Raw genomic sequence first — 17389 nt, forward strand, 5'->3', positions numbered from 1 at the left:
CAGAGAAGAGGAGTAATTGGCTACTTGAGTTCTTTTTGAGGTGATTTTTAGCCTTTAAGCTTAGGAAACCTCATCTGTTCCTTCCCAAGGAGGGAATGCATTAGGAGATTGAAAATCCTCAGTGACCCCCAGGACACACCTGAGCCCCCCAGCCCAGCCCTGCCCGTGTTCACCTGCCCTGGTGCTGCTCCCCAGGGCCCAGGGGGAACGCCCAGCACAGCAGCCCCAGGGCGGCTCTGTTTAGTCTGGACACCCCTTATCACCCCTTATCAGTGAGACATCCTGTGATGCTGGGAGGAAGCCCCACATCATTTCCTGCTCCTGGCCAGACGTGTCTCAGCGGGCACAGGCGGCCACTCCCCTTCCTCTTATCAGAGCCCTGGAGAGTGTGAGCTTTGCTTCTGCTCTTCCCCTGCACCCTTAAAGCCACCACGCCAGGGACCTGCAGCTCCCACTTCAGGCCTGGCAACACCTCCAGGAGCACCTATGTCTCACACCTCCTGGAATTCCCTCTGCCAGGACCTTTTCAGGGCTGTGTTAAACTATGTGAAGTATTTGAAGTACATATAAATATACACATACTGAAGTATGTTAAACAGTAGCTTTTGAGGGCTGTGTTTGAGGGCTCCCTTTAACACAGGAGGCCCCGCACACCTCTGTGGCAGGTGCACGGAATGTGTTTAAATTCAGGCCCCATTTTTTGGAGCCCTGGCTGGCCCCTGCCCTCTGTTGATGCCTCTCCCAGCCAGGCTTCCAGCTCAGGAGCAGGGCTGGGAGCAGTGCCTGGCAGGGGACGCAGAGGCAGGGGGAGGGAGCTGTTCCAGCCCCTGCTGGGTCTCACCTGTGCTGAGTACTTGGCCCGGAGCCTGCCGGCCTCGCAGCCCTTGTCACACACGCGGATCTGCCGGGCCTGCTCCAGCTCCCTCTTCAGCCGGATCCGGGACTCGTTGGCTTCCTTCATCTTCTTCTCGTTCTCGGCTCGCAGACGCTCGATCTCTTTCCGCAGGTTGCGCTTGGCTTCTGTTGCTTCCCTCAGCTTCTCTTTCTTGGCCACTCTCAAGAACTCCAGCTCCTGGGACACAGAAGCAGGTAAGGAGTGAGTGCAAGGAAGCAGAGCTGCAAGGGAAGCCATCCAAACCACATTCCCACCTCCTGCTGGTTGTGACCAAGGCAGCCCATGGCTAAACCCCACTCTGAACTTTGTACAAGCCCTTCGCCTTTAAATCCTGTGGAGTTCCTGCACTCCAGCTACCCTGAAGCCCAGCATAACAAAAAGCTCGGTGCTACAGCCCCATTTTGCTTTGTCAAGCAGAATAGCTGCGACCATCTGGGCCTGAATAAAGATGAACTGCAGTTGGAGAGAGCTCCAGCACCAGCTCCACGTTCCAAACCACTCGACTGCAGTGCCTGGGCTGGAGCTGAAGGCTCTGAAGATGCACAACGTGGAAAGTGCAGTTTGAGTGTCCTTTGTGTACGGCAAAGCTTGACAGGACAGTTCTCTACTTCCTGCAGAAATCAGTTCCATTTTATCAAGCCCCAAAAAATCCACTTAATGGAAGGACAAAGCACAAACTGTTTTTTTCCTGGCTCTGGGGTGCTGTAGGTGACTGGGGTGAGCCCCAAGACGCCTGACAACCAGCCCATGGGCTGCTCTGTCACAAAAGCTGGAAAACTCCAGGCTAAAACCTGAAGGTGAATTGAAACCACACTTTGCTCTGGGAGCTGCCACTCCCCCTGTCCAGGCTGGGAGCTGCTGCCTTGGAATCTCAAATCCACGAGGGAGCCATTAATTGAGGTGATAATGATAAGGAACCTCAAAGTACAAAGGAAGAAACTCTTAAGTTGTTCAAATACACGTTCACAGCAAGCACAGAGATGTGGCTCACATTTCCTAAATGGTTAAATTAGAAACTAAAGATCTATTTTTTGCCCCAGAAGCAGCATTTCCTCCCTGTCCGAGTCAAACCCTCCAGCCCCGGTTGCTGTGAAGTAACACTGCAGGGTCATGGGAAATTCACTCTCTTGACAATCTCACTTCCCAGCCAGGCCATTGTTAGCTTGGCCATGCCTCTGGAAATACACACACAGCCCCTGGAAGTACAGAGAGCCTCTGGAAGTACAAACACAGCCCCTGGAAGTACAAACACAGCCTCTGAAGTATACATACACACACACACACACACACACACACACACACGCTTTCTGTGTGTGGAACTGGGAATCCACACCTTCCCAAATGGAAAACAATGGTTGGACACCAGAGTCCCTCTGCCTCCGACACAGGGCTTGATTTAACACTCAACTGCTTCATGTAATTCCTGCCTTAAGTACACACTATTTAGGTATTACTCATAAATGTTTACTTTAAATGCATAAAATAAAACACAGATTTACTGCAATACAAAGGAATTCAGCAATTTGCTCAGGGTAACTAAAAATAAGGAGAACCAATGCTGGTTTTGTGTGTCCCATACTCGATCAAACCAGGCCCTTGTTTACTCCATCCCATGGATTCCAGCCCCAGCTTGGGAACAGCTCCACACAAAACATTCAAAGACAACACACAAATCTTCTACGTTGGCTCCATCTTCTATTTCTCTGCACTTTTTTTACCCCAGCTCAAACAAAAGCCAGTTCACCCATCACTGTGCTCAGTCCTGATCTGCAGCCCTGTCTGACCCCTGATACAACTGATGGATCCAGGAAGTCCAGAAGTAAGGAGCTGCCTCCCTGACTGAAGCTCAGCAGGCCAGTGGGATGCCTGACAAAGCCCTTACTTCAGCTGTGGCCATGTCCCAGGAACACCCTCTCTCACAAAGCTTTTAAAACTCCAGCTAAAGCCTCCAGAAATGTTTCCTGTTCAGTGAAATGAAAACAAAATAAACTCTGCTGGACGAGAAGATTTTTTCAGTAATGAAAAGATGTTGATTTTGGTAACCATGGATTTATAACCCAAGGAAAAACAGGTGGCAAGCTTAAAATGTAGGACTGGTTCCTGCGCTTCGGTTTCCCGGCTGGATTTACAAACAGAGCCCCAGCAAAGGCTGTTGCTATTTGGGAAAAATGAGGCAATTCCTTTTTCAGAGCTCCCTGCTGGGCTGTACCTGGCAGGGCAGGGCAGGGCAGGGCAGCCTTACCTGGTGCAGGCTGCGCTTGGCCTGCAGGGCCGCGTTCAGCTTCTCCTCCTGCTTCACCCTCATCTTCACCACCTCGTGCAGGAACTTCTCTTTGGCTTCTTTTGTGTCCAGGCCACTGTCCAGGGCCTGTCTGAGGTGCTCCAGCTCAGCCTCCAGCCCGCTGCTGTGGGAGTCGGGGTGTGCGGCCACCTCGTAGGAGCTGTTCACAGGGGCTGGGGGCTGCATCCCAGGGGAGCTCATGTCCTTGGCAGAGCTGGAGGAGGTGAAGGATGGGGAGGAGAGCGAGGATAAGGAGGAGGTAACTGGAAAACAGAAACATTAAAAATTAATTTGAAAATGTCAAAAATTAGTACATAGTTATATACAACGCATATGTATTTTATATATTTACATAGGTCAAAATGTGCTGAGGCCCTTCTGTACAGAGACACTTGATAATCAATTTAATAAAGGAAAGAAAATTAAAAAACTACTCATTTTATACTTTGATACTTGAAATATGATGAAAATGCAACCTTGACTTAAGGGACTGACTTGCAATTAGTTTGAATTGTGACTGTGCAACTCATGTCACAAAGGTACCATTGAGGCACTGGGCTTCCAGAATTCCATTTCAATCCCATGGAAGCTGCACAGGAACTCCTGCAGAAAACCCAGCCCACCTAAACCGAAACAAAGGCAGCCACAAGTGTCACTTACATTCTTCCCTGGTTTCTACTTCAATCTCTGCTTCCGACTCCTTGTCCTCCTCGGGGGCGGTGGCCGCGGTGGCCGCGGTGGCCGCAGCCTCGGGGACAGCCGTGTGCTCTGTGCCGTGTTTCCTCTTCCTCGGCTGGGCAGAGCCCAGGGACTCGCTGCTCCGGGACACCACGGTGGCACAGGGAGGGTTGCTCACGATCTTCTGTTGGGCTGGAGGGGCCAGGGCCACGTTGGGGGCCACGGCGCTCTCAAAGCTCTTGTAGGAGTAAAAGCTGGTTCGGAGGGGAGGCAAAAGGAAGGAGAAAATGGTCACATTCCTGCCTTTGGAGAGCTTCCCAATCCAGAGTTACACTGCAGCTGCAAACACACGTGGGAATGGCAGTGAATCCCACTGATTTACACCAGCTGACAACCTGCCCATGGTACCTTTTAGTGGTTTGCCCTCATTAAACCCGGGGATGATGGCTGTCCCTGAGAAGGGATCCCATCCCAAGTGCCACATATCCTAAGAGCACCAAAGAGATGAGATCTCCCAGAGCCTAAAAGTCCTAAAGCTGTTTCCTCCTGCTCTTCATGGCACTGCTGTTTTATGCAGCTGCGCAGCTGGACTTGTGTCTATCCACAAATGTTCTGTCATCTCAAAACAGCACTTCCTCAAGGAAAACCATGGAGTGGAAAAGCATCTTCTTGTGCCTCTGTGATTCTGACACACACCTGAGCGTCTGTGTGTAAAACCAAAGGTACAACACCCAACAAACCTTTGGTTAAACCTTGGTGTTAAAGGGCAGCAATACCATAACATCAAACACATGGAATTTTGCAAAAAGCAGAGCAAAGACTTTGCAACTTCAAATCAGCACCTACAACATGATGTGGTATCAGTTAAAATTTCTCCTGGAGCTGCTGAAGGTGGGTTTTATCCAATACTGAAATCAGCCAAATTTCTCACAGAGATACCAAGGGCACATTCTTACACCACTTCTCTCTCCACCTAGTTTAAAAATTAGGATATGCTGGTAGGCTTTTTTCCTTCTATTTTTCTTTTTTTTAATCAATCCCCGCAGTTTCTAAGAAACTTGTTCATTAGGGCAGCACAGTATGTTCTCCATAATACTCCCTAAAAACACCTGGTCACTTAAGTCAAACTTTCCAAAGAAATCATCACCCTCAGGCAGAAATCTGGCTTGGAGGTTTTTCAGACTGCACAGTTCCAGTCTGGCACAGGGATGTCGAATTGCCCCCACACTTTCTGTTCTCAGTGTGACACCACAGTCCCACCTGCTGTGGGTGACTCACTCAGTGCTGTTCCTCTCCAAGAGCAGAGCGTGGCCTCGGTGTCTGGACGGGTCTGACAGGCTCAGGAGCCAGGGCCCCCCAGGGCCAGGGCCCACAGAGGCTTTGGGGAAGTCTCTGCTGTCCTTCGGCCTCCCTGGCACTGCGGGGATGGGGGAGGATGGAGCTGTGCTGGGAACACTGCCCAGCCCCAGGAGCTGCTGCAGGTACCACGGACAGGGGCCTGGGAGTGGCTGGAGTTCCCTGACCACCGCCCCAGGACAGGGACTCCGTCTTCCTTTAAAGCAGCAAAGCCCAAGAACTTCAATGACTGTGCCCCCAAGTGACCGCCCCTTCCCAGCAGCCTCCACCTGGCACTTTCATGGCAGGTGTCACCTAAAACCCCACACTTCACAAACCATCAACACTTTTTTGTGTTTCCTTTCTGCAAATTAAATCCCTGCAGCTGCAAAGGCTCTGACTGAGCACGGGGACAAACCCAGAGCCACCTGCCATTCCCAAGCCCCCTGTCCCTGTCCCTGTGTCCTTACCTGTCCCGGATCAGGGCGGGCAGGTGGCTGGAGAGCTCCTTCTCACTGGCGGACACGGCGGGGGACCAGGGCCGGAAGGCGGAGAGGCGCTGCCGGGGATGGACACAGCCGATGCTCTGGGGACAGGGCAGGAAATGAGTGACTCCCAACAACCTTTAAACCATAAAATCACCACGGAGGGGAACTCGGGCTTCCCAGGGCACCCTCAGTTATCCCCACAACTGCTCCGCACTGGCCGTGACCTCCTCGCTCAGGGGTTCCACTGGCGGAGGGGAACTGCACTCAACAAGTTCAGTGTAGTTTGTAGGGATCACAAACAGCTCCTGAGCCTTGCAGGATTCCTGTACCTCAAAGGCACGAGGGAATTCCTTACTTCCCTGTCACAATTCAGGGCAATGAGCACTGGAAGGTGGCAAGGAATCTGGGGGGACTGTGTAGCTCAATGCTGACCAGGAAAATTATAGAAATGTTACTACTTTAGAAACCTTGGGCATGTTCTTTCCCTCACTTTCTCCTCTGGTTTCAGTGGAGTGATGCTTTGTGCCAATTTGATCTCTCTTGATTACAAAAGATTCAACAATCACCTTATTAGATGAACTGGATAAGGACCGTAACCAACTGGACTGTTTTTCCTTCTCAGTAGAAGCTGGAGATTGGGAAGCAGAGTCATCTATTTTGGGCTTTTTGGAAGCAGGAGGATCTGACGAGACCTGAAACAAAAACAGGCAGGAAAAAGTCAAAGTCAGAATTCCTCATTTTGCGATCAGCTTAGAAACAAGTTACAAGGCAAAAGCAAATTTTGTTATTTAAAAGGAAGAAACCGGGTGTTTTTCCGCTTTTTTCAAACGTAAAGCCAAACAAAGGAGTGCAAACAAGGGGCAGACACAGGCTGTGACATAACACACTTCACTCCTTCATGGGAGACACTCGGGTCAAGTGTGGATGGCGCAGGAGAGATGGGCAGTGAACAAAGTGAGACACTCGCTCCAAGCTGCAGAGAACTATCGGCCTTTTATGATTTTTGTATGCAGAAAGGTAAGTTTAATGTGGTTGCTGAACTGGAAAGATTATTTTAAACGAGAACAGAACAGACTTTGTTATTCTGTTTGCAGTGGTTGTTATGCCGATGACTTCACTACCCCACAGCTGCAGTGGATTCTGGGGGTGCTGCCAAGAGCTGCTTTGCCTTTTCCACAAGTGGCTCAGCTTGGCCCATAAATCATCCTCAAGCATAAGAAAGCCCTTTGGCAAGCAAAATCCCTTTCCTTCAACACTGTGAAAGAATAAAATTCCTATAGTCCCAGCGTGGCTTGCAAAAAAATTGGTAACTACTGGTTTAACTGGTGCACTGGGGATACCAGCTTGAAGCCCTGCCAGTACAAACACCTCTAACAGCAGGGAGGGAGAGGGTTCTGGACCTTGTGCTGCATCATGACCAGAAACAATAAAAGAAACATCCCACCCCCGTTTCTATTCCTTTTTCTGTCTTTTTGCAGTTAACTCTCCACCTTTCCCCATTCCCACTCTGCCTGGTTCCCAGAAAGGTGGCAGAACCACACTGCAGTAATTAATAATTGCTCATATTTGCATTCACTTGTTTCATCCTCACACCTCACTGTGATTTTTGTGGGCAAACAAGTGTTGATCCAGGTGTGTCTGGAGAACCTGTGGATGGCAACATCCTGGGAGCCTGAACTGCTCCAGCCCAGGTGTCCTTCCCAGTGACAGAAAGGATCTTACTTGCCAACGTCCTGTGTCCTGAAAATCAGTCCCCTCAAGGCATCTTCAGTTGGGAACTCAGAGGCTGCTTCTCCAGGTGATTATTGAACCCTGAGCACTGTGATTTAAATGATTTACCTGAAAAGAACCCGTGGAATTGTCCAAATGCCCTCCTCCGGACTCCCTACCTGAGAGCTCTCTAACTGCACCCCATTAGCACCTCGCTTAGGAGGAAATGACAGCCTCATGTCCCAGCAGAGCCTGCTGCTCCCCTGGGAGCAGGGCAGATGATTCTCCAGCCCATGCCAGCCCATCTGGCAGCACCCCCTCGCTGCCCTCGACAGCCCAGTGTGCCCAGCACCGTCACCAAGCCAAGCCTGCAGGGCTCAGCACAACATTCCCTGGCACCACGGAGCTCGGGGCAGCTTTCCATACACAGCAGATGAAGGAGGATGACATGGGAGGGGGGGTGTGGGTGTGTGTGTGTGTGTGTGTGTGCAACCCCCAGGACAAAATTACCCCGTGCCAGTGCCAAATTCCAGCTCCATGGGATTTGCAGCGGATTCTTTGGGCACAGCTTCAGGCTTCCCCGGGGCTGCCTCCTGCCCCCCCGTGGCACGGGCCCTCCCCTTGTGCCCAACTAGGAAAAGGCATTCCTGAGCCCTTTCTGTACAAAACACAGGACAATGAACTGGAAAAGATTTGGTTTTGCTCTCAGAGATGCTGCCTGTGCAGAATTAGTGACAGCATCAGAAAGGCATTTGGCAAGTGGCTCCTGATCCCAGCCCTATCCACTGGGGATGGGGAGCTGTGTAGGGAGGGGAGCTGCAGGGTGGGGAGGAAGGGGGGCTTGGAACGAAACAGGCAACAGGTGGCAAGACTCAGCATGGAACCCGTCCCTCCCCCCGTCCGTCCGTCCGTCCTGAACATTCTGTCCAGGCAGGAATGGGACGGGCCCGGGAATGGGACCGGAGCGGGACCGGCACCGCCGGCACCCCGAGCACAGCCAGCTCTGGAAATGGGGAGGAGGCTCAGCCCAGAAAGGCTGGGGGGAGATGTTCCAACAGAATGATCTCGTTTGCTTCTCTAAGGAATCATCTCCAGCTTTCTCCACTGTCCCCCTTCTTTCGCCTTCAAGTCAAGGCTGATCCCAAGGACCAGGAGGGTCTGAGCCCAAAACCTGGGGAATGCTCCTTCACTTCCCTGTCCAGGAGCCCGTGATGATCTGGAAACGTGGGCTGCAGCTGGAAAAAAGCAGCAAAGGAGGAAAACACAGGGGAAAACAGGGCTGTGCTCCCCCAAAGGGATGGAAAGGACACAGAGAAGGAGCTGCTGGGCAGAGCCTGCAGGTTTTTCCAACCTGAAGTCATCCCCCCACCCCTGGACACTCCTGACAACCCAGAGCTGCCCGACGTGGAGCAGCACTCGACTCAAGAAGGGGCTGCTGCCAACGTGGTTTGGGAACTGCTGTGATGACTCCTCCAATCTCTCCATCCCTATCCCACTTGGTTGGTTTATATGGATCATCTGCTGGTTGAGGCAGGAATTGCCTCTTTGTAGATGCTTTAAAAAACCCACCTTGGATTTAGGTTTCACTTTAACAATGTAAAAATGCAACAATTCCAGTAGTTTCTACTACAGGAAGAGACTCAGATGTGGAAGAAGACAGACACTGAACACCAAATCTTCTCTCCATGTGACTCAGCCGTTACATCCCACTCCAGGACAGATTCCAGGCACCGAGATACCCCACTCCGACACTTCCAGCCCAGCCACAGCAGCCAGCAAACCTCGGTACTGCTTCAAATGGGGATGATTTGATTTCATTTTTTCCTCTTTGCCAAACAGTGAAACACACCAAGTTGCAAAAGAAACACTGAAAACCCGATGTAACTTTTTTGCCATCTTCATAAGTGATTTATGAAACATTTGAACAAAAACTCAAGAAGACTGAAATAAATATTTCCTTATTTCCTATTCATTTTTATTTCCATTGGAGGCAACTTAATCATCTGCTGTCAAATGGGCTTTGTGCTGGGCACAGCCACTCGTTAATAGACATTTTCTCCAACCCACAGATGGAAGAAACTTCAGGATTCAAAGCGGGCCCAGAAATGCTTACGTGAAACATTTACTTAAGCTCTGGGACTGTTGGTTTCTGAAGCAAGCAAATTTTAGGGGAAAAAAGATACAGGAAGGTTTATAAAGTCACTAAAAAAAGATTTCAGAGGTACATTCCACAGGAAAATTTGGGCTGTGAACTTTGCCAGCCATTTTAAGGCAAACCGAAATTAGGTGGCTCAGCTTGGCCTGCAGCCAACCAGGGCCACATTTGACATGTCAGATCAAATTTTCTACTTCAATTAAGTATTACAGTAACAAACCATGAGACCAGTGGAAAAAATTTTTGACCCTCTCCTTCTTAGGAAGACAAACCTGCCCCAGAGCTCGGTACCAGGAACAGAACCAGCAGTTCCAGGTCAGGCACCTCAACGACACTTTTTGCTACAGCAGCAATGGAAAATAAGCCAAAAAAAGAATTCTTTTATTTTAAGATGTGGGAGTGCTCACAGGTAGGAGGATTCTTGGTGCCTGAGTATCTACCAAAACACATTTCCAGAATAATTCACTTTTTGTCCCCTGCTGTATCCCAATGCCGGGCACCTGAGAAAAGGTTTTTCCTCTCTCCTCATCCTTTGCTCCTCTACCCCAAACCCACAACATGTGGTACTGAAAACTGGGCTGCTTTTGCCTTGTTCAGAATGAAAACATCAACAAGTGGAAAAGATTTATGAGGCCTCCATACCTGTGGAATTTTTAGCTTAGAAATGTACCTTCAAAAATCAGCCCACGCTCCAAATCCTGATTTACCCTCTGCTGATAAAATCTCCCTGTAACTGGGTCTGAGTTAGGCAAGAAATCCCAAAACCTGATTGAAGACACAGATCTGGTAAAACAGGGCAGTGGCACACATTTATCTGTGCTGGTCACCTTTCCCAGGCCAGGGGTGACTGCACTTCTGTGCTGCTTTCACTGGGGAATCCATCCCTTGGCCTCGACCCCTCCTTTAGAAGAGGGGTGGGAAATGTGGGCCCCAGACCAGCAGAATCCTGGCACATCGTGTGGCATCTTTAGAAATTAAAGATTTACTGTCCCCAAAGCTACTGAACTATCCCAACACAGAGAAATCTGTATTCCAACCTCTTGAAAAATTAATAGGGAAAATACTGCGAGGCTGAAGAATTCCATTTTGCATCCTTAAGGCAGGTGTAAATCAGAAACGATTCCACTGGAAAACCCGCAGCTGGAAAAGCAGGGCTAAGCAGAGAAAATAAAAACTGGGCTGCAAATCTACAGCATCCTCTCATCCTGCTCAGGCCGCTGCTCATTCTCACCCGGGGAGCTCAGTTACACCCTGAGAACGGGTGGAGCTTCCTGTCCCATCGGATTCCCCGTCTGGGTGCAAAAACTCAGCCACTTTCTCAGCAGGGCAGCAACCACCAGAGCTGGGCTGATGCAAACCCAGAGAAACCCAGGGAGGCTCTGCTGGGGCCCAGACGTGCCAGACAGCACAGGAAAAACCACAGCAGAGGAGATAAGAGCCAACAGGGAGCACCCTGTGCCCCCGAAGGAGCTGCCAATCTCTGTATTTCATGGTACTTTGAACTCCAGAAAATAAACCACGGTTGAGCAATCAGTGTCTGAGCCCTGTTCCTGCTCCACGAAGGGCACGTTGAGAAATACAAGTGGAACTGAGAGAGAGAACTTCCAGGGTCTATTCTAGGTGGCTTTCCTGGTTCACTTGTGTGACCACAGACCAGTCACACCCAGCTGAGCAGCAGAGAGAAAATGGGTAACACCACTGACCCATTTTTAAAGGGTGCCATGACATTTATCTGCTGCTTTTACTTGGAAGAGATGGATGCAAGGTTTTATTTTAAGCCCAGTGAAGTCCTGACCCTGTGGGGCCACTCCTCCTCTAGGAGCACCCATTTTCGGGCTCCTGCTGGCACAGGGATGTATGAAGTTCCCCAGCTGTGTAAAATGGCATTTCAGAAGGAATGTACCTTGACCAGTGACAAGGATTCAAATCCACTTCTGGAGGTTACTGAGACCACAATTCCCACACCTGGGAACTGAACTTGGAATTCTCCATGTGCTGCTTTCATGAATCACAGGCCTGAGTCTCTCTAAGAACAGGCTGAACCACACGAGAAGGGAGAGGGCTCTGTCTTCAGATTTCTTTCAGATTCCCAGTTAAAATCAAATTAAAAATTGCCCAGTGGAGGCTTCTTCCATGTGGGAAAAGAGCCCTTTATCCACATCCTTTAAGCCTCCAGGAGCACGTTGCCCATGGCCAGAACATTTCTTCCTAAAGCCTCTTTGTGACGTGGTCCAGAAGTGATTAATAAGGTATTAGAGGTCTTTGTAAGGACTGCACTTTCACGTGGATTAGAGGAATAAATATATTCAGGTACAGATTGAAAGCTGGGGAGGGTTGTCTCCATAATAAAAAAAGCTAAAAATAAAGCTGTGCCACGGAGCTGTAAGAAGATTTATTGCTTGTCTCCTGTAGATATTTAAAAGAGAAAAAACCGACCACACTGCAGTGTCAGTTCCAGGGAGTGTATGGAGCATTTATTTTATTTTTCTTTTTTTTTTTTTCTATTTTTTTTTTTTTTTTACAATTTTGGTTTCATTGGGCAGGAATCCAGACTTTCCATCTTCCCATTTCTCGCTGCTCTGGTGGAAGCACAAGTACTCATTTTCCCCTGTCATTTTGGGACGTGTGATTACGGGAAGTATTTGCTTTCTATTCCTGCCTTCACAGCACATGCTGGCTGCCAGTGTGTCCCCCAAGTGCAACCTGGGGGGAATCTCCACCAACCACAGCGTGGAGCAATTGCCAGGCACGGGCAGAGAAGGAGCTGTGGAAAAATCCCTCCTGGACTGACCTGCTCTCCCTGCCCACGGATGAGACTCGGGGGCTTTGTCTCTTCCTCAGAGGGGGCTCCTGGCAGTGCAAAAATCTGATTTTTCAATGCAAATGCACCTTCCCAGCTGGTCTGGAAGAACTGGATGTAAACAGGAGATGGTTTGGTCATGTGGCAGCATGGGAAGTTCATCTGAGAACTGGATGTAAAGAGGAGATGGTTTGGTCATGTGGCAGCATGGGAGGTTCATCTGAGAACTGGATGTAAAGAGGAGATGGTTTGGTCATTTGGCAGCATGGGAGGTTCATCTGAGAAAGCTGGGAACTGAGTTTTTCTCACACCTGTGCAAAAATCTTTAATTTCTATGGAAACACATCCAGAATTTCCAACAGCAAAAGTGAAAAGGGACTGGGCTATTTTATTTCAGGCACTATCACAGTTTAAAGCAAAGTCCTACAAGTACCCTTTGATGAATTCATTTTGTAAAGGCAAATTTAAATTATTTTCTAGAACACTCTACATAGCCCCTGGCACAACTCATCATCCATTTTCAAAGCTTCTTGGCTAGCATAAAAGAAAGAAAAAAACCCGTTTTCTCTCCTGTCTCAACTTTTCTTTCCGTTTATTCCTTTAGCACAAAAATTAGGCCAGATGACATCTGCTGATTGCACTTATCCTTGGGAGCAAACACAAGGCATTTCTAGCAGGCTGTGCTACAGCAAACCCAGCAAGCACCTCCCAGGCACACCCCAGATCCACAAACTCCAGTCTGAAATGCAGGGAGGAAAGGCAAATCTTTTCTATTTCCCACACACTGCTAAAGCTGCTGGGCCACTGGGGACTTCACTGCAACTTAGGAACTTTTTCCCAAGTTCCATGATGAAGATTCTACCTGGAAACCTGCATTGATAAAAAATGCTCAGGCAGCTCACCTGGCTGTTTAATTGCTGATCTTTACAATTATTCTTTTAATTCACTGTTCTCCTGGTATATCCATCACGTAAAATTACTCTTTGATATAGATATGGATCTATAAATCCATACAACTCTCCAAGTCTTCTACAAATGATGACTTCTTAACAGCCATTCTCTTGTTCTCAAAATTCTATGAATCTTTAGTAGTTGCTCACAAAATCAGTATTTCCCATTCAGAGTGATTCTGATTCCCCCAGAAATCCCTCTGCCATGGGCAGAGCACAAACCCATCGTGGGGTGATACCCTCTGCCCAGTTGGGAACACTGAAATAAGCCAGAAAAAAGGAAAAGCCATGTGCGACTGTGGCTACCTCAACCTCAGTGTTAAAACCCCTCAAGTGAAGCACCCGTGATTCTTCTGATAAAGAAGCCTCTGCAAGAGCTGATCATTTGTTACATGACGTGCTTGCCTTTTGCCTCTTGGCTGATGCAACTGGAAGCCTCTTTTCCACTGGCTAAGAGTCTGTTTTGCCCTTCCAATGAAAACGAAAAGTTACAGCTTGAAAAGAATTCCCTGCCCTGTAGTTTAAACCAAAACAAAACAGCTCAACTCACCCTTCCCCCTGGCTGAGCAGAGCCCGTGCTGGAGCCCAGCACAAACCAGGTCAGAGGGGCTCAGCAGAGAGAATGGCCCCTTTTCCTCTGGCTGTTTTTATTGGCAGCAGCTGCCTGGGAACTCTGGGATGCCCTGTCAGGACCAAGGGAGGGAAACATGGACAGGGATCTGTGCTGCACACACAGGCATGGGTGTCCCAGGAACACAGGGAGCACTGCTGGCACTGAGAAAGAACCAAGGGGAGGGCAGTGATGCCATCAGGTTCGTCAAGGAAGAGCAGAATTTCCCCTGTGGACAGACTTGCTTTGCCCAGTCGCTGTTTGTGGGGTCACAGTTCTGGTAATTAAAAAGATGTTTGGGAACAAAATTTTCTCCTCACATTTTCTCTGCAATGCAACCAGGCTCCCTTGCTGTAACTGCACTCGAGTTCCAGCTCCAAACTCTCCCAGGAGTCTGTTCTGGATTGTGGAGACATGTCCACTCTGCCAGCCAAGAACCTCAGTTTAGTCTCCAATGTTATATAAAAGGACAAGTATTCCCCTTGTGACTTCCACTAACTCCAGCACAGTTTAGGAAGCCAAGAAAGGAGAGAGGGAGCTCTAAAACTGATAAAACTGATGGGCTTTTGATGCTCTGTTGTCAAACCCCTCTGCAGTACCTGGGCATGGAGCTGCCAAGCCCCAGAGTGCCCTGATCTGGGTCTCCCCCAGCTCCTCTGCAGAACTCCCTGGGGCACAGAAATCTGCCCCTGCCTCAACTGAAGAGCTGCCAGCACCCAACCTTTTTAATTTTGTGAGGAAAAGCAAACAGTGCAGAGAACAGCCAAGTCAGTAACCAGCCTTGATTTAACAATTCCCCCAGTTCAGCTGAAGAATCAATACAGTCAGCCCTCGCCCCACTCATCCTCCCAGCACCTAATCTAGTCTTTCTGCCAGGCTGGCTCTCCTGGCCTGGCACATGTGTGTGAGCGTGTGACACTGCTGGTGAGGGCAGGGACAGAGCCTTTTGTCAGCCTAAGCTGGGACAAGAGCCTGAGGACATCCCTGGGAATTACTTCAAAGGCTGAAGAGGCAGCGGAGCACAGCAAGCACAGCCCCCATTGTCTGCACTGTGCCTCACACTCACCTGGATTATTTACAGGGCTCCTGCTCTGCATCCTCACCCTCCCACTCCGGGGAAATGCAGTTGATCAGCTCATCCAGCCGCCTGCAGGGTCCTTTTTTGGTCATACAGAATAAAAACTGTATGAAACAATTGGGACCCTCAGGCTGCAGAAAGGCAGCACTGCCCTACATTTATTTTTCACTGAATTTCATTTACTGGAGATGACCACAGGAAATGCTTCAGAGTATTCTGGAGGATGCAGTGTGTGTGGAATGACAAGACCTGGACAGGCTCTGCTTTGGAGCCCAAGTACAATGAGCTGTAGGGAAACAACTGCATTTACCTCCAATACCTTCACAAAGTCACTGTAACATCACCACAGAGTCTGGATTTTCTGCTCCACTCAGCACCCAGTGCAGTTTTTAAACCCAAGACTGCTTTACATAAATATCAGTGAAAGTCAATAGAGTGACCATGGATTAATAGTTACAAATCCTATTAAGGTTACAAGGCAGTGCCATGGAAAACCCCCAGTTCCAGTGGGAAAAAAAAACCAGAGCAAGTCCTCAGATATCTAAAAACTCACACCTTGAGTCTTTGTATCAGAAGATGACTGAAGGAGGAGCAACCATATAGTTCCAGATATTTTAGCCAATGGCTTTAAGTTACTGAGCAATTTTAATATTCTTCCAAGGAACTCAGTTTTCCGTCAAGTGCTGTAAGAACACACTGAGGAGTAACTTCTCCATACACAGGAGAGAGGAAAAAACCTAAATTCTTTGCTTACAAAATGTTTTGAAAGCTGCAGACAGGCAGATGCTTCCCTAAGCACCCGACAACCACGGTGCTCTGCAGTTCTAACAAAGCCACAAGAAGCTCATCCACTTTAAGTAACAATTATTACTTCTGAACCGTCCCCAGAGCTCCCAGGATAAAGGCAGACAACCAATTACAGTCTTAGACTACCAAAGCTTATTTTGCTGCCTTTAGAAATAAGCATCACATGCTCTTTCCACCAGACATCGAGTTAAGGGGGGGGTTAAGGGTGGTTTAAGAGGGGAGGAAGGAGGAGGAGGAGGAGGATGAATGAAGGAGAGGAGAGGGCCCTTGAGTTTGCTCTTTGTGCCAAAGCCAAGCAGCTCTGCTGTGTCAGGAAGGGTTTGCTTTGGAGGAACCTTCCATGTTCCAGTGAGTGATTTGTCTAAACAGAATTAGTTTTAGCCACAACATGCAGGGGTGATGCACTCAGAAAAGGATTTTTGTCCTTCAGAAGGCCTGGTCACCTTGAGAAAAGAGAAACACTTCCAACAGTTACCAAAAAATTGAAGTAACTGAGCAAAATCACACGGTGGGATTGTTGGGGTGTCCTGTGCATGGCCAGCAGTTGGACCTGGATGATCTTTGTGGGTTCCTTCCAGCTCAGGATATTCTGTGAAAATATCATCCCCTCCACTGGGATGTTCATTGTGAACACCATCACAGAGGAAGAAGCCTTTAGCAAATTGTCTCATCCAACAGACAGAATTTTGACAAAAAGCCCACCCATTTCTCTCCTTTTTCCCAGCATAAACTCACCTTTTGACTACAGGTAAGAGATCTAAGAGGAAATGCCCCATGTATGTGAATACAGAGAGAGAAAGGCACAACATTTCAAAAAAGCTACTTTGTGTAACATCAGATGAGGCAGCAAAAGATAATTTGAAGGGAAAAATGGAAGGGGAATAGGATGGACAGGAGGGGGAAATCTGGGACACTCCAAGAAGGCTTTCAGTTCTTGTATAACATGATAGATTTTAAGCCTTTAGGGGAGAACTGGCTGAGCAACACTGAGAGCAGCGTGACTGTGCAGCCATGGGTTGTGTCTGCTACAACTCTATTAATAGGAGAGCAGATCAGGGAGGTTTGACTGTGCACACTTCACATCCACCAATAAAACTCCCGCTTTCCCTCCCCACTGCATCCCCTCTCATGGCCACAGTGACCATGTGGGGGTTCAGAATGCCCAGAGCCCCCAAAAAGGCTCCACTGCCACCCCAAACCAGACCCTTCTACTGAGAAGCCCCCCTGTTAGGCTTGACCCTAACTCATCCTCACCAAGCATTCAAAGTTCTGTTTGCCTCTATTCAGAATTAACAGGCTTTAAACAGGGATTTTTAGTGCTGAACTGCAGAATTTAGGCCTGGGTTGGTCGATGTACAAGTCCTGTTTGTGGTGCCCCAGCAATAAACACGGCCCCTCACGACGTGTGCTGGGCTTGGCTCTCACTTCTCACTTTGCTGTTACAATGCAAGTTCTATTCCACACCCCCATTCTGTGTGTGTAACGGGCCTGACCCCTATAAAGATGGTCAAATAAATATCTGGTGACCTCACAAGTATGAAAATAACCTTATTTGAAAGAAAAAGTATATCTTCAGGGGATTTGGCAGTAACTTTCAATTAT

The 17389-nt window shown here is 48.7% G+C and overlaps 1 protein-coding gene across 1 annotated transcript in view; it reads right to left on the reverse strand.

The window, feature by feature from the left end:
* The window catches only part of SKI (SKI proto-oncogene), a 101640-nt gene that overhangs the window by 5947 nt on the left and 78304 nt on the right, over window positions 1-17389 (reverse strand). The window contains exons 3-7 of the mRNA XM_042032008.1: window positions 6244-6369; window positions 5660-5775; window positions 3837-4108; window positions 3138-3439; window positions 842-1072 (exon numbers count right to left, since the gene is read on the reverse strand). Of these exons, the coding sequence (XP_041887942.1) occupies window positions 842-1072; window positions 3138-3439; window positions 3837-4108; window positions 5660-5775; window positions 6244-6369 (1047 nt within the window). The remainder of the gene's footprint in view (window positions 1-841; window positions 1073-3137; window positions 3440-3836; window positions 4109-5659; window positions 5776-6243; window positions 6370-17389) is intronic.

The sequence above is a fragment of the Corvus kubaryi genome, unplaced genomic scaffold (assembly GCF_017639235.1).
Source record: "Corvus kubaryi isolate FWS band 111438036 unplaced genomic scaffold, C.kubaryi_AGA036_p1.0 37352, whole genome shotgun sequence".
Lineage (NCBI taxonomy): Eukaryota > Metazoa > Chordata > Aves > Passeriformes > Corvidae > Corvus > Corvus kubaryi.